The sequence below is a fragment of the Lissotriton vulgaris genome, chromosome 1_1 (genome assembly GCF_964263255.1).
Source record: "Lissotriton vulgaris chromosome 1_1, aLisVul1.2, whole genome shotgun sequence".
Lineage (NCBI taxonomy): Eukaryota > Metazoa > Chordata > Amphibia > Caudata > Salamandridae > Lissotriton > Lissotriton vulgaris.
In genome coordinates, this window is record NC_141685.1 from 1433939 (window position 1) to 1457096 (window position 23158).

At 44.8% G+C, this 23158-nt stretch overlaps 1 protein-coding gene across 1 annotated transcript in view; it reads left to right on the plus strand.

Moving 5' to 3' along the window:
• The window catches only part of LOC147736917 (NACHT, LRR and PYD domains-containing protein 12-like), a 307564-nt gene that overhangs the window by 99882 nt on the left and 184524 nt on the right, over positions 1-23158 (plus strand). The window contains exon 2 of the mRNA XM_086963257.1: positions 8768-10459. Coding sequence (XP_086819383.1) covers positions 8768-10459 — 1692 coding nt within the window. The remainder of the gene's footprint in view (positions 1-8767; positions 10460-23158) is intronic.

The window sequence follows — 23158 nt, forward strand, 5'->3', positions numbered from 1 at the left end:
AAGCTCCTTAAGAAACTACAGAACACCCAGAATGCCTCCGCCAGACTCATGCTAAACATCACCCTTTGCAGCCAAATCACCTGTCACCTGAGAGACCTACACTGACTCTCGATCAAAAAAAGAATTACCTTCAAGAGCAACTCCAAATTAATAAAGAACTACATGACAGTTCCAGTGTCAGTACTCAAGTCTCCGGAACATTATATGAAGATTCTGGGAATTCGGAAAATAAAATTCTGGCAAGCTCTATGTGTGATATGTTACAAGCCCTTGTTAAAGAAATGAAAGAGAGATTTGCTACCTCGGAGGGCAATCAAGTGTACATAAAAAACTCATGTGAAAAGTTAGAAGCTAAAATTGATTCACTCGCTACTAGAAAAATGGCTCTAGAACTATCAATAGCTCAGCTAACGAACCAGGTGGAAGAAAATAAAGACTAAAGTGGCTTTAAAGGGAAGAGATCTAGAGACACAAGACAAGCTAGAATCATTAGAAAATTCTCAGAGGAGAAACAACATACGTTTACTCAAAGTTCCGGAAAGAGTAGAAAGAAGTAGAATAAAAGAGTACGTAGCAAAATTGATAAAGAAAGCAACACATATTTAGTGCTCAGAGGAGGCTTTAATGGTGGATAGGCAGAGCGTACATAGGGACCCTTTCAGGCTCAACCTCAACAAAACAAGGCCAAGGAAAATTTTTGTGCATTTTTTGACGTACACTCTGAAAGAGGAAATTCTTAATAAGGCACTAAAATTAAATTGTATGATTGTAAATGATATAGCATTTCAGATTAGATCAGATGTCTCTGCAATCGCGGCTTCAAAGAAATGGGAGTTGGGTAAATTGTTGGAACCATTCAAAAAAGTGGGTGCTACTGCACAACTAAAATTCCCAACCTCATTGAAAGTAATGCACAATAACAGCATGAGGATTTTAAGAATGTTGTGAATGTATCTAGGACCCAAATTAAAACATTCACGATTTATGCCCTTATGTGGTTATATAAAATCATATCCTTATAAAGGCATAAGAATCGTATCCATATTAAGTCATAGCCAATGCAGTCCAAATAAGGCAAGGCTAATCCCATAGACTCCTACAAAGCACAACGAGTTCTTAAACAAACCAAGCCTCCAGCAGCTTGGGAATTCCCCCTGCTTCAGTATTGCTTTGTCCTAGAACTCCTGGAGTCCTGAAAGAACTGCGAGTTCTTAGTGACGTCTTATGTCCAACCTTACGCCAAACTCGGCACCTTCCAGGTATAAATATATCAACATCTGCCTTAAGCAACAACGGTGGTTTGGAGCAGATCGGCTATCTACTTGCCCGATGCCCTGCTGATGCGAGTGCCGAAGGAAGCCGACCCTCCCTGTTGACGCACTGAGAGAGACACTGTCTTTTCTCCTGCCGAGAAATCCAGCTCCAGTGTTTCCCTGACACCCTCGCGGGTTGCTGGGAGATCGAGTCCTGAGAGAGAGATACAAGACCTCCTTCATTCTGTACCCAAGGTACGGAGCTGATTAGACCCTTAGAGAATTCTTGATTCAGATTCTTGGCAAAAAACTGTAACTCATCTACTCCTTCCCACATACTAGGCTTAGGTTAGGTACACCGGGGTAGGCGTTTCTTAGAAACACCTGTTGAGTACGTTTAGTCATTATTTTATCATTGTATGTATTGTATCCATTTTAAGTATCTTATGGCTTAGAAACCATATAAATGCTTTTACAGTATTATTTCATAATACTCATTCTATTGTACGCACTTTACTTTATGACAAGTATTGCAATTGTGGCAATTCATTTCTCTTGCATGAGAAAGAAGACTGCTCAATAAATAACCCTTTTATTGAAAACGCCCGTCTCTCTATTTCTTTGCACTTCTGGTGAAATGAAGCATGCACGATTGACTGAGTGAAATAGCTATCTATTGTTTCTGCGACTCTGGAGATATTCCTTATTTCAGGGGGAACAAAGTTGTCGTCATGTTATATGGTTGTCAGAAGCTAATCCCTTCTTGTGTATTCAAGAAAGTTTCTAGTGACCTCTGAGCTAGCTGGCACACACAATTAAGTCTAACATATTCAATAGAGACCTAGTCGACCTCAGTCCTACGTCTACACTATCGTTTATGTTATTCCAATGCGCAGAGCCTATTGGGAATATAGGAACTACACTACATGGCGCCCAACGTTTGGTAAGGCGATAATTTAACGCTAGATACTAAAGTATCTCAGTCGTACTTTTCACACAGAACCCTTTTCCCGTAAAAACTCCAATAGACGTCTGGAGTGGGTAAAAGGTTAATATCCGCAAAAACTTAGTAGGAAGTAATTCCTATGTATTCGTTTTTGGTTTAGTCAACGTTGAAGGATACAGTGTTCCAGAATATTGTGCACCTAATCTTTGTTTTCTTGAAACTTGATCTGCAAACTTTCAGTCAATAAATGGCGGAAAGTGAAGAAGAAAGGGAGAGAGCTAGACTAGCAACTCAACTTTTGGCGGAAGACACAAGTCTCCAAGAAAATGAACCTGATGCAATACTCATCCCGGTAAATGTAAGGAAAACCTTAACTATAAACCTTATAGAAAATGGAGTTTAATCAAGAGGTGGTACAGTCATATTTGTTGTCGAGGCACATGAATATCGGCAGACAGAGGTATTCTATTCATGGATAACTTTTCCAGTAGCAAATGCTGTGACACGCGAGTTCCACTACTACAAAATAGAGGAATCTCCAGAGGAATACGCCCCTTTCGAGGAAGTTGAAATTCCACTAACTTACCAAGAGCATGAGCTCTGGTTTAATGGCGCCCTAAAACATCAAAATCACATTACCAGGCTCAGTCCACTAGGTAGACCAGGAGCCACATGGCCGGTTCTAGCCAGCTACACACCACATCCTGACATTGAAAAAATGTCAAGCGGAGAACGTTTAGTTCAGCTAAAAGAATTGACAAATGCATATAGCCAATTAGTTCAATTGACGGTACAACCTACCGCCAAAAATTAAAAGAAACAGATATAGCAGACCAAACTTTTGAACTTGCCAGAATAATTGAAAAGTCCTACGAAGAATTAAGAAGAGAGTTTGGGTGGGAAACCACTAAAATCCCAACTAACTGAAAATCCTGAAAAACATTTATTAAAAATAATCTAATTTCTTCAAAAAAGAAGTGGGAAGGTAATAAGCAAACCACTCCCAGAGAAAAACATTTTCAGACCAGAGGAAGGTCTCCCCAACGAAGAGTTAGATCTCCAGGGATGGACCAGAGATTCTATGTCAGCTTCCCTGATAGATGCTGGTCTTCGATGTTGGGGACAACTAGTATCAGTCCATGAACGTGGAGCCATGTGTCAGATATCAGCTCTCTGGAGCTGCCTCTGGATCAAGATGAATCAGGGTTTCATCCTTCCTCCAGAGTGAAGTTCATTCTGCTAAATCCAGATGTTATGCTAAGAGTCTTGAACATCAGCAGTGTTGCAGCTCTGATTCTTTTAGTCTTGTCTGCAGCTTTAAAGCCCTATTGTCCTTTCAGTCCTACAAGCTGTTGTACAAGTCGAATTTGTGGTGTTTGGGCCCGATTGAGAGCTTGGCGGAAAGGATACGGGTATCCCGCCCACCGTATCACAAGTGCATTACAGCCTATAGTGCGGTATATACCCCACATTTGTGACTAAGGGCCCTATTACGATGACGGTGAGACTGCTACCAAAAGCCTGTCAATGGCGGTCTCACCGCCATCATTTGCATGTTTTCTGTCCGCCATATTATAATGGTGGGCAGAAGCTTGGCGGGCAGAAAGCCCAACCACCACGCATCCGATTGGCTCCTTGAGCCCGCCGGTGCAGTGGAGGGCCTCGCATTCCCTACAATGGTATCAATGCCTATCAGGGATTACGAAGTCCCTTTCCGCCTGCCTGTTTATGGCGGGCCACCTACCCCGCTGTCCCTAAGCTGTGGGCACTGGGGGGCACCTATCTTGCCCCCGCATATCCCTGCACCATGTGCCATGGGATATGTTCAAAGTGCATTTTTTGCTTTGCGGCGGGTGCTGCAGCCAGCAGCACCCGCCCCAGCATAAAGAATACACGATGCGACCACCTTGCAGGCGGTCGGATGATAATCCCTATCGCGGGACCGACGGCTAGTCGGGCAGTCCCGTTTCGGATAGGGTGGCATGCGGACATAAGTTCGACGCCATCCTAATCGGGTCCTAAGTACCTCATCCACCAAACTCTAAATCAGACGGTGAGTCCTACAACAGATTCAGTATCAAGATGTGTCTCTGACACTGACGTGCCCTCCGTTAGAGGTCTTCCTTGTAGACTTCCTACGGGCTCCCCATTAGCCCACCCTCGTTAATATACATTTTGTTTACTTGGCCACTTTGGCTTCTCCTCCTCTTCTGCCCTCTACAGGCATGGGTGACTATGGCACTGGCTCATCTTCAGATCTGACAGTGATTGGGGACTGTTTTAGGCATTGCATGCTGGCAGTTGTGCTATAGATGGGCAATTAAAACCATGATTTTTAAGTGAGTTATCGAAGGGCAGACTGTCAATCAATGCCCCCCTGTCCTGGTCACACCTCAGTTTACAAGCTGGACTTTCCACTCAATGTCCAGCTCTCTCTGGCCCGCGGGTCCACAGGGCTGCAATGGACTCTTAATGACTGCAGGACTTCTTTAGGAAAATGTGTCCCTTGTAAATAAAATGCAGATGGGGCTTCAAGGGTCCTCACGAAGGTACATACATTCACCACCCTCAACAAACTATAAGTCAATTTACATAAATCCAAAACAATGATAATCGACAAACACCTGGCTCCTAAACAACAGCCCGGTTGGGAGGGTTAGGGGGGTACAAATATCTGGGGTGATTATTGACCCCTGCGGCTCACTGCAGAGTCATTGCCAGGACCTCTGCTCTTATCTTTCTGTATCAAACCTTCAAGGGCCCCATTATCGACCCCATACATGAAGGTTCTAGCGGTGAAGCTGATCCCACAGTCGGCTCTGGTGTGAAGTGTTGTATATTTATCCTACCTTTATTTCTATGCTTTACAGTGTTTCTTACCTGTGTCATACATTCCAGAATGTAGATGGCTCTGCATCTTCCTAGTGTTCTAGGTGGAGACAGTTTGTGCCTGGCCAGCTTTCCTGCATTAAACCTGCTAAACTACACAAGTGGTCTCCAGTACTTACTACATGAAGCTCTCCCAGAGGGAGGCAAACACTTGATGAAAGAATTACAAAAACTTTCAAGATGTTACTTCTTCTACCAAGATCTGTGTCTGCTTGGAGTTTGGATCATAAAGCAAGATGTACCAGGGAGCGGAGCTTTCTTAAAATGTGGTGCCAAGCTTAGCTCCACACAAAAACAGTCTCGAAATAAACTGCTGTGAGGCACATCTTCACAGTCACTTCACAGGTTTTAAAAAAACTCCTGAATAAAACAGGATCTGTGGAGCTGCCGGGATCTGCAGGCACTGACACAACCATCACACCCCGGATGGGCCTAAATACTCAGTATCGGATTCGCAACCTACCTGCGACACTTTTGCGCCACCATTGAGTCACTTTTATAATGCAGCAGTGGCATAAAAAATGCAGTAAATTTACAACGAGGCGCATCTGGGGACATGCCTCACTTTGTAAACCCTGGGTCACGTTATACCTGCACCAGGTACAATGTATGCAGGGGTGGGTGTTCCCTCGCAGGAAAACCTTGTAGACGTGACGCAGTGAAATCTACAAGATTTCACTGCGTCACTTCTAGGACGCCACTGCGTCAAAACCTTACGCCTGCTTCAAGCAGGCGTAAGGCGCGATGCAGTACAATAAGAATAGGCCTCAACATGCATTGCTGGAGTTGCGTCGTGCTTGTGACACGACTCCAGCAATGCGTCACTTTTGGCCCAACAGATGTGTCAGAATTTCTGAAGCATCTGTCAAATCTTGCTCCATGGTGCACTGTATTGTTAATACAGCGCATCCGTGGTGGTGCAAGGGTATCGCAGGCTGGCACAGGGAAACTGACGCATCTCTAGAGATGCGTCAGTTTCTTGTAAATCTGCCCCACAGTTTAAAGTCCTGTCACTTCGGCCTCCTGTTGCCTCTTGCGGCCCCGACCGAGGTGGGAAAGAGGTAAGGGGGCTGGGTAAACCTCATGCCCAGACTCTGTGATCACGGCGAAGAAACATTGACACATGTGCTCTGCATGTGTCCGGCCTTACTGATTGAAAGAAAGGAATGCCTTAAAAATCTGTTACATTTACAACACATAAGAACTCGTCATCGGGCCGTCATTAGTTGCCTAAATCCTCTGGACTCAGTTTTAAACACGAAGGGGTTTATTTAAAGCTCCTTGCGCCGCCAGGGCATCGCTTTAAACAAGGAAAAAAGGCGGCGGCTCATGGGGCTTGTGAATAACCCCAGTTTCATGAAATCCCTCTTGTTGGCAGTAAGGAAGCTAAGTGAATGAGAAAGAAGCCTTCATAAAGGTTTATAGTACAACCAGCTGCGTGTTGGCGCTTTGTTTTTTAATACCAATGCTTTATTGTGTAATGATTGCAAGTATTCAATCACACATAAGAACATTTGGAGTTTGACATCTCTAGGAAGCTACTTTTATGATCCCCTCTGAGATCCTAATATCTGTGATCCCGGCAGGTACATTTGTCCCTTTGGCTCTAGTATTTCCCTCTGCAAGGAGGTTCAGAGTTTTCCTAAGTCACCTGTAGAGCACAGAAAGTTCTGCCACAGATGTATTTCTGGACACGCCTACAATACTCACTGTCTTTTGAGGTGTGTTTTCAAGGCTCAGGCCGGGCCTTGCCTTTCTCCAATTGAAGCTCAAGTGATGCTCCTGTCCATGTTTACAGAGCCCATCACATCCTGACCTGCTGATGTTCCCAGAAGCCTCCTCATGATTCCCAGAAGCCTCCTCGTGATTCCCAGAAGCCTCCTCATGATTCCCAGAAGCCTTCTCGTGATTCCCAGAAGCCTTCTTGTGATTCCCAGAAGCCTTCTCATGGTTCCCAGAAGCATCCGCATGATTCCCAGAAGCCTCCTCATGATTCCCAGAAGCCTCCTCATGATTCCTAGAAGCCTAATCATTATTCCCAGAAGCCATATCATGATTCCGAGAAACCTTCTCATGATTCCCAGAAGCCTCCCTATGACTCCCAGAAGCCTCCTCATGATTCCCAGAAGCCTCTTCATGATTCCCAGAAGCCTCCTCATGCTTCCCAGCAGCCTCCTCATGATTCCCAGAAGCCTTCTCATGATTCCCAGATGACTCCTCATGATTCCCAGAAGCCTCCTCATGCTTCCCAGAAGCCTCCCCATGATTCCCAGAATCCTCCTCATGATTCCCAGAAGCCTTCTCATGATTTCCAGAAGCCTTCTCGTGATTCCCAGCAGCCTTCTCATGATTCCCAGAAGCCTCCTCATCATTCCCAGAAGCCTTCTCATGATTCCCAGAAGCCTCCTCATGATTCCTAGAAGCCTCCTCATGATTCCTAGAAGCCTCCTCATGATTCCCAGAAGCCTTCTCTCGATTCCCAGAAGCCTCCTCATCATTCCCAGAAGCCTTCTCATGATTCCCAGAAGCTTTCTCATGATTCCCAGAAGCCTCCTCACGATTCCCAGAAGCATCCTCATGATTCCCAGAAGCCTCCTCATGATTCCCAGAAGCCTCCTCATGATTCCTAGAAGCCTAATCATTATTCCCAGAAGCCATATCATGATTCCGAGAAACCTTCTCATGATTCCCAGAAGCCTCCCTATGACTCCCAGAAGCCTCCTCATGATTCCCAGAAGCCTCCTCATGCTTCCCAGCAGCCTCCTCATGATTCCCAGAAGCCTCCTCATGATTCCCAGAAGCCTCTTCATGATTCCCAGAAGCCTCCTCATGCTTCCCAGAAGCCTCCTCATGATTCCCAGAATCCTCCTCATGATTCCCAGAAGCCTTCTCATGATTTCCAGAAGCCTTCTCATGATTCCCAGCAGCCTTCTCATGATTCCCAGAAGCCTCCTCATCATTCCCAGAAGCCTTCTCATGATTCCCAGAAGCCTCCTCATGATTCCTAGAAGCCTCCTCATGATTCCTAGAAGCCTCCTCATGATTCCCAGAAGCCTTCTCATGATTCCCAGAAGCCTCCTCATCATTCCCAGAAGCCTTCTCATGATTCCCAGAAGCTTTCTCATGATTCCCAGAAGCCTTCTCATGATTCCCAGCAGCCTTCTCATGATTCCCAGAAGCCTCCTCATCATTCCTAGAAGCCGTCTCGTGATTCCCAGAAGCCTCCTCATGATTCCCAGAAGCCTCCTCATAGTTCACAGAAGCCTCCTCATGATTCCCAGAAGCCTCCTCATGATTCCCAGAAGCCTCCTCATCATTCCCAGAAGCCTCCTCGTGATTCCCAGAAGCCTCCTCACGATTCCCAGAAGCATCCTCATGATTGCCAGCCTTGGAGCTCTCTCTCATTGGGCACCAGAGGCTGGGAATGTGCTCCCTCCTACATGTGCATCACTTGCAGAACAGTCCCTTGAACATTGAATTGTGAAGCGCTGACCTAGGATGGTTCTGCCTTTTAATTTCTGTCTGCTCTGTCTTTGCTGGCGCCAGGAGTTCCTTTGGGGCAGCAGTTTGTAAATTTCTAAAGACAAAGAAACTGAAATATCCTTCTACAAGTTGCTTTGCTGATGCTTATCAATTTGAATCTGTGTCCATGAGATATTTACCATGTTCTGATTCTCAGATTTCAGGAGGAGATACATGGAGCATATTGTAGAGCAGTGCAGACTGATAGAAGACAGGAACGCCCGGGTGGGTGAGAGGGTCCCACTGAAGAAAAGGTACACAAAGCTGCTGATTGTCCAGAAGCACCGTGATGAGGAGGAGCGTCAGCACGAGGTCATGTCCCATGGAAGGAGGCACACAGCGCTGATGGACGGCCTGGCTCATTCCAAGCACTACATTCATTTAGACGCTCTCTTTGATCCCATGGAGGACGGGCAAAGACCAAGGACCGTAGTCCTGCAGGGGCCAGCGGGCATCGGGAAGACCATCACAGCCCAAAAACTCATGCTGGACTGGGCTCTAGGAGACATCTACCAGGGAGTGTTTGATTACTCATTCTACCTCAGATGCAGAGAAATCAATGAAGTCAAAAGCCACAAAAGCCTCGTGGATGTGATTGGAGCCGGCTGCCCGGACAGGACGATACCAGCGAGCGTGCTGACGGCGGATCCCAGCATGATACTGATCATCCTTGATGGCTTTGATGAGCTCAGGTTCTCTCTTGACTTACAGGAGGTCCAGCGCTGCAGGGATCCATGGCAGAAGAATCCTGTGGAAGTCACTCTGAGTAACCTGTTGAGAAGAAATATCCTGCCACGGTGCTCCATCATCATCACCACACGCCCGACGGCTCTGGCACGGCTCAAGCAGTGCATAAAGGCTGATCTTTGCGCTGAGATAATGGGATTTACAGAAGAGGACAGGAGGTCGTACTTCAAGGGTTTCTTTGAGAATGATGAACAGGCATCTCAAGCCCTTGCCGTGGTGAAAGACAATGACACCCTGTACACCATGTGCTTCCTCCCCATCGTCTGCTGGGTCGTGTGCACGGTCATGAAGCAGCAGCTGGACAGATGCCAGGACATTACTAATTCTTCAAAGACCACAACATCTGTCTACTTGTTCTTCTTGTCCACTTTGTTGAGGGACCACAGTGATGCTTCGGTACAGACCATGCAAAGGAGCCTGAAGAAGCTTTGCTCCCTGGCACTCAATGGCATCTTTGAGCAGAGAATCCTCTTCGATGAGGAGGACCTTACGCAGTCCGGCCTCGAAGTGTCAGACATCCAGTCGCTGTTTCTCAATCAGACCATCTTCCAGCAAGACATTGATGTCTACGCAGCCTATAGCTTCATCCACCTCAGCTTTCAGGAGTTCTTTGCAGCCCTGTTCTACCTCCTTGACCTGGATGTGGGCTCACCAAACCCGCAGAGAGATTTAAAGCAATTATTGAAGGAATATAATGAGGAGACTAAAGGCCATTTAATGCTAACAGTGCGATTCCTATGTGGTCTGATCAACAAAGACCAAGTGCGCCATGTGGAGAAAGTCCTAGGATATAAAATATCTCCCAGCGTCAGAGCTGGCCTGGTAGCGTGGCTTCAAGAGCCAAAAGAGGAAAGCCTGCTACTGGATGCTTTCCACTGCTTGCATGAGACTCAAGATGAAGAGATCACTTCCAGGGCCATGGACAATATTCAGAGCATTAAAATATCAAAGTACGATTATAGTATAGTCAATTTGAAAGCGATTTCATTTTGCCTAAAGCATTGCCAAGGAAACAAGACTCTCAAAATGTCATACATAAACTTCGGACCAAAAGCTCAAGAAATCATTTGGCCCGGGCTGATAAATTGCTCTACTCTCAGGTGTGTGCCTCTGTATGTTAACCATAAATGTTTTATGTGTAGGCATGTGGCTCTGTGTGTTACATGTAAATGTTCCACCTATGTAGTATTTGTGTAACACACTCCGAGCCAGAGAGAGTGGGGTGCGGTACAGAGTCAAAGACAGAGATACAATCAACATTCATTTTTGTGCCTCTTTGTGTTAAACCTTCAGACTCTACATTCAGGTTTGTGCCTGTGTTAGTTCCCTATTCTATGCCTGTCAAACCCTATTTGAGGGGCCACAGAACAAGAAGGGGCCCCCTGGCTTCAGCCTTTGAGGGTGGGATTGTTTGCCTGTGATGCCCCGGGTCTATTCAACAGTGGTTCTACAAACTGAGTCAACTGCGACCCCGTCAGCACGTGACTCTCCATGGTAGTTCTGGTGACAAGTCTCAGGCTCTCCGTTGAAGTAGGTGTGGGTGCTTGAAGCTCAGAACTAAAAAATCAGCCATCAGCACAATAACTTACCACCCAACCCAGTGCTTTACTTTGATGAAGAAAAGGTACTTTAAGACACATATCAAAGCTAATATTACACACAACAGGTGCAATTACTTTCCTTGCACTTGGCCTTCTGTGCTTGTAAGGCCCTGGGCTTCCTTCCCCCTTTTTCCATGATGTCCCTCCTTCATTGTACTAAACAAGTCCCCCTCTCAGGTTTGCATTCCAAGGCCGGTATCAAGGTCCGGCTGCAGATTACCCCTTGCAAACATTTGTGCACTCAGTTATTCCAAAATTCTCCCTGTTTCTTAGTTCTCACCCTAGCCGTGTTACTTCAGTCCTTTCTAAGCAGTCAGTGGGGACCTGCAGCATGCTTCCTTCTTGCACCCTCTTCTGGTGGGGGACATTGGTGAAACAAAAGCCCCCGCAGGACCACATGGTGTGTGGGGTCCTGAGCTCTGGGGGTCCCCTCCCACACTGGCAGGTCCCTGGCCTAAGAACTCCAGACTGGATCCAGAGCGTAGGTGGCCCACTACATGTACTTAGCAGGGGACCCCCTCAAGTTTCTTTACGCCATTGGTAGGATACACCCCAGCTGGAGATGCCTCCTCCATTCAGCATGGCCGCAGCTGGTGCAGAGGACTTGGCCTTCCAGACTGCTTACAGGCGATCAGCCTCTGACCTGATACAGGCCTCTGGTTCTTGACAAACCATGCTCAGGGCTTCAGTATGTCGGGGTCGGGCTGTGGAGTCGCACTCTGCGTGGCTCAGACTCACTCATACTTACAGTGCTCAGACTCAATAAAGAAAGACCATTCTCAAGCTCCTTCCCTGCAAATGTTCCCAGAATCTGAAACTCCCTCAGCGGTGCACTCAACCCCTTCCATGGTTGGTTTAAGCACTTGATAAAACACATACAAATGTTTCTTCTCAATAGACCTGACTAATAACGCCTGAAAAAAGTACAACAGCAGACGTTTTTCAGGACTACTCAGACATGTGAGATTTCCATCTGCAGGATTACCACCGGTTGTAAATTTCTTCAAACACACAATTACCAAACCACCATTAACACCAGCATTTAACCACCATTAATAGATCCAGTACTACTACCATTATTACCACCACCTTTACCATTATCAATACTCACACCAGCACCATTGACACCAGCATTTAACCGCCATTAATGGAACCAGTACTACTACCATTATTACCACCACCTTTACCATGATCAATACTCACACCACCACCATTAACACCAGCATTTAACCACCATTAATAGAACCAGTACTACTACCATTATTACCACCACCTTTACCATGATCAATACTCACACCACCACCATTAACACCAGCATTTACCCACCATTAATAGAACCAGTACTACTGCCATTATTACCACCACCTTTATCATTATCAATACTCACACCACCACCATTACCACCAGCATTTAACCACCATTAATAAATCCAGTACTACTACCATTATTACCACCACCTTTGCCATTATCAATACTCACACCAGCACCATTACCACCAGCATTTAACCACCATTAATAAATCCAGTACTACTACCATTATTACCACCACCTTTACCAATATCAATACTCACACCAGCACCATTAACACCAGCATTTAACCACCATTAATAAATCCAGTACTACTACCATTATTACCACCACCTTTACCATTATCAATACTCACAGAAGCACCATTAACACTAGCATTTAACCACCATTAATAAATCCAGTACTTCTACCATTATTACCACCACCTTTACCATTATCAATACTCACACCACCACCATTACCACCAGCATTTAACCACCATTAATAGATCCAGTGCTACTACCATTATTACCACCACCTTTACCATTATCAATACTCACACCACCACCATTACCACCAGCATTTAACCACCATTAATAGATCCAGTGCTACTACCATTATTACCACCACCTTTACCATTATCAATACTCACACCACCACCATTACCACCAGCATTTAACCACCATTAATAGATCCAGTACTACTACCATTATTACCACCACCTTTACCATTATCAATACTCACACCAGCACCATTACCTCCACCACAATTACCACCAACACATCATCTTGTGCATTTCTCCGTTGTATGCTTTACCCCACAAAGGCCAGATCATTTTAGCTTTCACAATGTTTGCTATTTTTGTTTTCACTTCTGCACTTGAAATAAATACATGTATGTGTTACCCAGGTGCACACCTAGGCGGAGATGGTTGAAGGATGCTCACAAACATGAAGATACTTTTGTCAACAATATTCACAGGGAGTTCCACCCAACAATACCTACAAACCCATTAGACAACTAGGTTTGAGAAATGGTGATTCTCACACACTGGGAGAATTTCTGCATTTGTAAATGTGCATTGCCACTGAAAATGCAGTCAGTTCAGGTTTGGAAACACTATGCTTTCCTAAACAGAGCTTAGGCAGGTCAAACATTTGGCAAATCAGGCTCAAGATGTTATGTTATTTTATGCTATGCTATGCTACGTGGATTTATAGAGCGCACTTACACCGGAAGGTCTCACGATGCTGAGGCTCAAACACTGAGGTTAATTGAGAAGACCACACACTACGAATAGGTGAAAGAAAGAAAGTTTGCAGCCTTTCCCTAAACAGTGAGAGTGAAGAAATGAGTCTAAGAAAATACCGTGGGTGAACAGCAGGCTCAAAAAGGGATCTTCCACCTGGTCCAGCTCTTTAAACCGAGGCTTATGGAGAATATTTGTGTTTGAAGAGCAGTCGCTGTGGAGTGGTGTGAAATGTACTGTCCTTTCGAGGTCGAGCCAAAACAGTGCGTGCACTGTTAGGTGATCTGTTGCATTTGTTTTGTAGAGTCTGACTCCTCCCACGATTTGGATTGGCTTCGTAATGTGTTATTTAAAAATTGAAGCCTCCGATTGGCTAATGGTTGGTGTATGTCCCATCATTTCAGAAAAGTTCACTCCCATGAACTATTACTGCAGTTATTACCGAGCACATAATTACCCTGCAACCGTATAAGCCGTTCAATCCTTTGAGTAAAAATAGGAGGTCTTGTAAATGGTATCAGTCTCTCCTCTGTTTTTCAGACGCGCGCCTGTGATTTGCTGGGGCAGGGAGCTTTTCGCTGTGTTCAGTTGACGGGTCGTTCCGGTGCTGAGGGCTTCCAGCAGCAAATGGCTCCTGCGGCCATGTCTTGTGTGTATATGGCTTTGGGGAAGGCAGCGGGGCTGTCTTTTTAGCAATTCAAGTCTCGTGGATTTTGAGACTTGACAGCTGGGAGGTGGTATTTAGGGGGAGTTGATGGGCATTTTGTTTTTTCTCGGTTGGTTCCTGTTGGTGATGGTGCTTTCTGCCTTAGCCATGGAGGAAGAGGATTCCGCCCCAGTGCCTGCCAGATCTCTTTCTAAGAGGAATGTGCAGGACCTGCGTGAGGATGACCTGTTATAGGTCAGATTTGCAGGATTGGATTAATTCTGCTGTTCAAACTGCGCTTCTGGAGCCTTCTGCAAAGAAATCTAAAGGGGAGGAGGATGAGGACATGGACAATTCTCCGAAGGGGAAATACATCCAGGGTAAAGCTTTTGAGGACATGTTGGCCCATATTTGTGGGGTCTTGGGGTTTGATCCTAAGTCTTTGGTGGATGATGGGTTTTATTCCAATCCCAATATAGTACCTCAATGGTGGATGACTTGCCTTTACATAATGTCATTAAGGATATTCTGCCTAAGGAAAGGTTTGGGGGTTTCTCTCTTTCTTCCTACCCCTATCTTGGTGGAGGTGGAGTTCTTTGTCAGTTTCTGTCTGATGTAACTTTTAATAAGCTGTGGGTCTTTTCCTCGGAAGCCAGGGCAGTGGTGGCTGGTTGGGGGCCTCTGTGGACCAAGCCTTGGCGTCTTGAGGCTGCTCAGAAGGCCTTGATTCATAAACTGCCTTTTGATGGTCCCCGACTTTTTGGGGATGATTTGAACACAATGGCGCTGCAGTCTGTGGAGTAGAAGAAGTTATTGAAGCCTTTTCAAAGTGTGCAGAAGAAGAAATACTGTTTCCATAAGCAGGGCGTTCAGAAAGTTCTCTTCTCTTCTCAGTCCTTTCGTGGACAGACCCAGGGTCAGGGGGGAGGGGGCTCGATCCCATTACATGTCCCGACAGCAGCAGCCGCCTCAGGGTGCTGGGAAAAAGGGACTATGCCAAGGTGGGGGCTCGGCTCCGTTGGTTTCTGGATCATTGGTGAAGTCTGATTTCAGACCAGTGGGTTATGTTGGTCATTGGTCACGGGTTCTTAAATGAAACAGGAACACATGTGGAAGTTAATACGGAGGTTTATTCTTAACACCTCATCCATCAGCCACCCAGGAGTAACTTACACATAAGACATGATCTGGATTCCAAGTTCCATGTTCTATAGAACCTAGATCCCAGGGAAGAGAGAAAGAATGACACCACACATCTCCCTTCCAATAATGAAGTGAACATGAGATACAATATGAGATATAAGCAAGATTTTACAAAGGAAAGTCATGAATTAACATAAACTCTCATTAACATAGTCTTTCATATAAATCAAGTCACTTCTTTGTAAAAATTTCTTTTAACGGTTTGTGGTCTGAACATACCTTAAAATATGTTCCCCAAACAAAGTTTCTAAACTTATTAAGCGCCCAGTAGATAGCCTCCTTTTTAATTACAGAGTAATTTAATTCTGGCCCACATAAGCTCTTTGATGCACATGCACCCAAATGTTTTTCACCATCTCTAGTTTGTTTTAAAATGGCACCTAACCCTTTCAAGCTTGCATTAGTCACCACAGTAGTTTCTCCATCTGGAATAAATGCTTGTAAACTGGGTACATTTTTTAAATCTTCTTTTTACGCCACAAATTCCTCTTGACAGTCATTCGACTAAATAAACTCTTTATTTTTTACAAGCAACTGTCTCATGTTACTTAATTTGCTTGCTAAATTGTTTACAAATTTCCCATAATACTCAATCATTCCCAAGAAGGAGACAACTTCCTCTTTAGATTTTGGAGTTCCTAAATTGAGAATGGTATCATCCCATTCTTTCTTGGGAATAATACCTGATGCTGTGATGCAATGACCTAAACAGTTAACCTGTTGTGCAAAAAAACTTGCATTTCTCAAATTGTAATGTGAGACCTGCTTTTTCAAGTTTCCCAAGTACCAATCTCACATACATGTCATGTTCCTGTTGACACAAACCAAATATCAATATGACATCTTGATGACATTTAACATTTTTTACGCCTTTTAAAATTGTGGACATAACCCTTTGATAGACTGATGCAGCAGACACAAGACCAAACAGCATTCTTTTATATTTGAAAGCACCCATGGGAGTGATGAACACCGTTAAGTCTTGTGAATCCTGCATCAGTTCAATTTGGTGATAGGCCTATGGGAAATCCAACATTGAAAAAAAATTGCACAACTCAAAGTAGACATTAGTTCATCAAGGTTAGGCAAGGGAAATTTGTCAACGACCACCTCCTCATTAAGGGACCTCAAGTCCACACAAAGTCTTATGTCACCATTGGGTTTTTTCACGACAACAACTGGTGCTAACCACTCAGAAGCTTCCACAGGAGAAATGACTTCTTGTTTGAATAACTTATCAAGCTCCTGTTCCACCTTTTCTTGTAGGGCCATGAGAATCCTTCTCAATTTGGCCACGGATGGTGCAGCTCCATTTTTAAGTTTGATGCAAGGTTAATAACCCTTTAAGCAACCTAATTAATTTTTTAACAAACCCGGAAATTCAGACACTAAGTGATTTATTTTACCTTCAATCTTCTGAATCTGAACTTGGGGTTCTGCATTAGGATTCAATGTAACCCCCAACAAGCGTTGATGCGGCCAGCCAAGATTTTGGAGTTGCTAAGGGCAAGAACTGGTTTGGGAAGGTCAACTTCAGGCAACAGGGTCAGTTAACTTAGGTCAAACAGAAGTCAGCACAAACTCAAGCTAAGGTGTATGTGTCCCAAAGACTCGTTTGGCCTCAGTCATCAGCCTATGTGAGGGCAATCACAAAATGGCTGCCATGGACAAAATGGAACCCAAGGGTTTCAGAATTAAATTGTCAAATACACAGTAAATCCATCAGTGTAACATGATGAAAACACTCATGCTTGCTGATCTCACTGTTTACGGTTCGTTGTTACCAAAATCGTAACAGAACCATAACCTTTATGACCCAGGTTCAGAATTCACGGAACCTCAGGCCCTCCTTTTGCCCTTACATAGGCAATAACCTAAACTCATGTCAGTCTGAATCTAGGTCTATATTCATCAGATCATCAAGATGTTGCTGTAGCATCATCCTAGTACTTAGTAACTCTCTCTGGACAGGTCTCCTCGAACACGAAGTAGCACAAAGGCCACATATAGCTGGAGCACACTGTACGCAAATACAGAACAGGAAAAGGATAGCTAATACCATCCCACTGACCATCAGGATCTTCCATCCCCAAGTGGATAACAATCCCCAAAACCATCCCATAAACGACCAATCTCCTTCGTCCACATGCACAGACTCGGAGATCTTATGTAGCTTGGAAATGGCTTGGTACACTGTCGGAGCGTTGTCTGGAATGAAAACGCAGCAGCTCGATTGAATCAATTTACATACCCCTCCTCGAGGTGGCGATTTGGACCGCCTCCTATGAAGAGAAGAGAGCTCACTGATAATAAAAATGGAGACAGTGGAAAAGAGCCTAAATCAATAATACGAATGGCACCATTGGCTAGAGTAAACTGTACCTGCGAACTAGACTATGACATAAGGTCTCTATGGCAGTGACCTAACTTCCATCATGACCAAAATGACTTGTACAACTACTGAAAGAGACTATAAGTACAGTATGTCTTCACTATATGTTAGCTGAATTCTGTGAATATTCCTGCTAAAATATTGATCATATAGTTAACCACAAGAGTAAATGATATGATTGCCCATCCCAAAAGCATGATACATATTGATGCTGGTGTTTCCTTATGCAAATTTGAGTATGGGTTTCCTTGCCCCTTGCCCCAAATAGTACCTGTTTCTGACTACTTAATGAAATCTTGCCCATTTCCCCTAAAAATGAAAAATAAGCAAAGAAAAATGGTAACGCTGAAGTAATGTTGATTATTTCTTTGCTACCTCGGTCAAAAAACCGATATCCCATGGACACCCGTGCTGTCCATTGTAACCCTCATCCAATGCACTAAACCTAAACAACACCACTCATAAATGGCGGAGGATAAATATGAGACCCGATGCTCTTAAAAAGTCCCTTGCCGGCTTTTTCTTAAAAAATATGCCACACTGGCGCAATCCTCCATACTAGTCGGCGGAATACATCAATGAACAATTCAGAACAATATGACCAGGTTATAGAGCCTTCTAGAACTTATATATTTTTTTTATTTATTTATTTCTGGTATTTGTACAGCGCGACACTCATCCCATGGGATATCACGGCGCTGTAAGAAAAAGGAGACTGCTGAGACTGTGCTGGGGAGTTAGTTTTCGGGAAAGAGGTGAGTTTTTAATTTTTGGCGGAATTGAAGGTAGTTAGTGGTGTGTCTGAGGTCCACAGGTAACTCATTCCATCTTTTGGCCGCCAAGTATGAGAAGGCGTGTCCGCCTGTCCTTGCCTTGTAAATGCGCTTGGATTTTGCCAGGGCTGAGTTGGATCTTAGATTCCTGTTGGGGATATAAAATTCAATTTTCCCTTGAAGGATGGTAGGGCCCGTTTTGTGAAGGGCTCTGTGCGTGTGACAGAGTAGTTTGAAAGTGGCCCTCTGACGCATTGGTAGCCAGTGAAGTTTTTTAAGGCATGCGGATGCCGAGTCTCGCTTGCCTTTGTTACAGACCAGTTTAGCCGCCTGGTTTTGTAGGACCTGTAGGCGGGAGAACAGTTGCTCGTTCATCCCTTCGAACAGGGCATTGCCGTAATCCAGGCGGCTGACCAGGAGGGCCTGGGTGATTGTACGTCAACAATCCAGAGGTATCCAAGAGAAAATTTTTGCCAGAAGTTTGAGAATTGCGAAGCCTTTGCCCCAGAGTATGCGTATTTGGTCCTTCATGGACAGGGCGTCGTCCATCATGATACCAAGGTTTCTGGCATACTGTTTCTGGATGGGGGCTGATCCCAGTGACGGTGGCCACCACGTGTCGTTCCATGAGAGTTTGGCTCCTCCGAACAGTAGTATCTCCGATTTTCCGGCATTTAGTTTTAGGCAGTGGTTGCGCATCCATTCTGCCATTTCGGAGAGACAGCTGTGTAGTTTTTTCTTAGTTGTTTCCGACCCTTCATCCATTGTCACCATCAGCTGTGTGTCGTCGGCATAGGAACATATGCCGATGCCCCACTTTCTTCCAATGTCGGCCAGAGATGAAACATAGACATTAAAGAGAGTGGGGCTTAGTGAGGCCCCTTGTGGGACTCCACAGCCGATGGGACAGGGTTTTGAGTGAAATTGGCCCATGTGCACTGCTTGGGTGCGATTGCTAAGGAATGATTTAATCCATCTTAACGCTGTAGATTGCACTCCTTTGCTCAGGAGGATGTTTATTAGGCAGTCGTATGATACCTTATCAAACGCTGCTGACAGGTCTAGCAGTATCAGAGCCACAGATCCCCCTTGATCTATGATGCATCTGACACTGTCCGACACTGCCAGCAACGTTGCCTCGGTGCTGTTGTTGGCTCTAAAGCCGGTCTGGGTGGGGTCCAGAAGTGAGTTGTCTTCCAGGTATCTGGATAGTTGTATGTTAACCAGTTTCTCCAAAGCCTTGGAGAGGTAAGGGAGCTGGGAAATAGGCCTGTAATTCTCCGGGTTGGAGATGTCGGATCCGGCTTTCTTCAGGAGGGGGGTTACAGGTTTCTGGAAAAGACGCGGTGGTGAGGGACTGGTTGAAAAGTTTGGTGATGAAAGGGCAAAGTGTTGGTGCAATTTCGGAAAACACAAAAGGGGGACATGGGTCTGCAGGAGAGCCGGATTTGATTGTTTTTAGAACCGATAATACCTCGTTTTCGGAGAATGGTTGAAAATTAGTTAGACGTGGAGAATTGCCTGCGTCTGGATGGACATTATCTTTGTCTGATGTTGGCGAATTTTCGTCGGGGTTGTCGGACAGGAAAGGGGAATGTGAGGGGGTGAAGGTAGAGTAGATTTTATTAATTTTCTCGGCAAAGAAGGTGCTGATACGTTCACAGGCCTCGGTTGAGGGGGTGAGGGTTTGTGAGGTGCTGGATGGATTACTGAGCTCCTTTACAATTTTGAACAATTCTTTTGCGGAGTTTTGGTTTTCATGGATTTGTTGCGTGAAGAATGCTTTTTTCGCATCTCGAATGGCAAGAATGTATTGTTTCCGCTTGGTGACATAGTTTGCTCTAGTTTCTGAGTCTTTAGTTTGTCTCCATCGATGTTCAGTTTTTTGGCATTCCTTTTTAAGGCTTTTGAGGAGAGGGGTGTACCATTTTTCCCTGGTAGTTGTTTTTTTTCTTAATTCCCGCAGGGAATATTTCACACGGATCATCATCAACTCTATTGAACTGACTTAAATAACACATTTTTCAAATGGCTGGGGCTAAAAATCGACCTGATGCCTTTAATAAGTCATTTGTTGACTTTTACTAAACACGCCATAATGCTGAAATCCTCCGGTTTAACCGGCAAATTACATCAATGAATACACTATAGAATAATATGACCAGCTTGAAAATATCATAGAGCCTCCTAATTTCAGAATGTATCTTTTACATGGTTCTTTCTGTAATATTAGAACCCAAGTGAACATTTCTCGAACTTTGTAAAACAGTCAGACTTCCATTTCCGGGTTACACCCTGCCTTCCGGTTTAAATGAGGCCGCGCGGGACCAGACACCAACACACATGTGAAAGCGGAAGGAGTGAACGGAAGGCTCCTGACCTCAAAACCTCGGGATTTCCCTTACAAGTAAGTGCGCACCCTGCGTTTTTCGGATAGGCTTCCGCTTGGCAATACTTCTTCTGTGTCCGAGTTACCTTAACTTTGTCCAAACACCGGACTCGCTTGCTCTGCGTACTCGTGGCATACTCCGTTAATTAATAACCCTGCTGGTGGGACAATCGTCCGAGACTCAATACCGGAGAATAGCCTTTACCGACTGACTTGCTCTCCACTTAATCTGCCCTATCGCCTTATAAATAACCTTTAAAGCACTGTAATATCACAAAACTATATAGTCTGAACACTTCCTCCCTCCTGGTACTCACCTCTCTTTTTCAAACTTTAAGTTTGTCACTTCGGTTTCTTGCTGTCACTGATCAATGCATCTGGAACTTTGTTGATTCACCACAAATCACCTTCCCTCTTCTCACACTTCACAAACTGGTGTTGGGGTCAAAGGCCATTTCTTATAAAAACTCTTAATACTTATATACTCTGATCTTTTACAGCCTTGAAAAAGCCCTGGTGCGAATCGCCATAGGGGGCGAAACACGTGTCGGCTGTTCATGTTTTATCAAAATCAATAAAGAACATTTTCTATACAATAATGAACCTCTGATTCAATTTATATGAGCAAGGATTCAGCCTAAAAATATAAACAACTGCTGCTAACACACTCACTACCCCCCTAAAGACTTTATTGTTTAAAACTCAAGAGGTCCAGAGTTTTTTTTAGTGTGTTTCTCCTACAAAAAGCACGTGAAAACTGATATAGTCTTGGACTCTCCTTTGGACCACCTTTTTCTATAAACATACCCCTCCTCTATCTGCAAGTATGACATCTAACGCAACTCTGTTCTGAAGAGTTATAAGGCAAGCCGACTGGAGCTCAGCAGTCAAGTTACTAAGGGCACCGGCAGTTTCAACTATGGTGGACTCAACTACTCTCGTCAATTGCCGTATGTTCCTGCTGTTAACCATAGGTCCCCAAAACGGCAGAAAACCCTTCAGAAAATCTCCCAATTCTTGTCCTGCATTATCTTCCTTACTGAAGACACCTCTAACAACTCTCATCTTGTGTTAATCTGCCGCAGCTGTATACGTAGGAGGCAACAGTAACGACACAAAACATGAGGCCCGAGAAATCAGGGGGCAACCATGTATACGCTCTATCGTAACAGACAAAATAAGTTCAAGTTCAAGTTCAGAAATTTGTATAGCGCACTACTCACCCAGAGGGTCTCAAGGTGCTTGAGTGAAGGTGGGTGCTCTACTTATCGAATAGCCAGGTTTTTAGCTGCTTTCTAAAGGAGAGGTGGTTCTGTGTAAGGCGGAGGTGAGTGGGGAGAGAATTCCAGGTTTTGGCCGCTAAGTAGGAGAAAGATCTTCCTCCCATGGTGGATCTATTGATGCTTGGAATTGCCGCAAGGGCTTGATTGGATGAACGTAGTTGGCGGGTGGGTGTGTAGAAGGAGAGTCGTTTGTTGAGGCATTCGGGTCCTATGTCGTAAAGGGCCTTGTGTGCGTGGGTGGGGAGGCGGAACGTGACTCTCTTGTCGACGGGAAGCCAGTGGAGATCTTTCAGGTGACTGGAAATGTGGGCTTGACGGGGGATGTACCCTTAGCTAAGGGTACCCTTAGCTGCTAGAAACAATGGGGAAGTCTGGGACGCAAAAACATGCGTCTCAGTGCAAACACTGTTCCCTAACTGAGCTCTCTGATTCTTGCCATTACCTTGCAGACAATAATGACCCTGATGGGGTACAATCCAAATCGGAGAGGATATTTTCGCTCGCTGGTTCTCTCTCAGACTAACTCCATATCCAGTAACGTTCCATCCAATATATGCTAGCGTCTCATCTCTCGGGATAGTCTCATAGGAATCTATTCCTCTAATCATATCTACTATTCCCTTAACTAGAGCACTATTCTTTGGATTATCTTTCACAGAACGTAGGGGGTAAACTTCACGAGCATAGATGAACATCGTTCTGTATGCCCACACAGAACCATTGTAGCTAAAAGGCAGGACCAGGTAAGGAATACCTTTATGAGTAGTATGGGGCATAAGGCCACACACCCAACAATTAGTCGTGTTCACTACTAGCTGGTGTTGGTGCAGAAGCTGAACAAAGGAATTATTAGCGAATTCCAACCTTCTAACAGATTCATGTTCGGGCAGAGGGTGAAAAGAATGCGAGGAAACAGTAGGAGGAGGCATAGGTTGTGTAGGTGGTGCAAATGTCACTTGAAAAGAGAATATAACATAT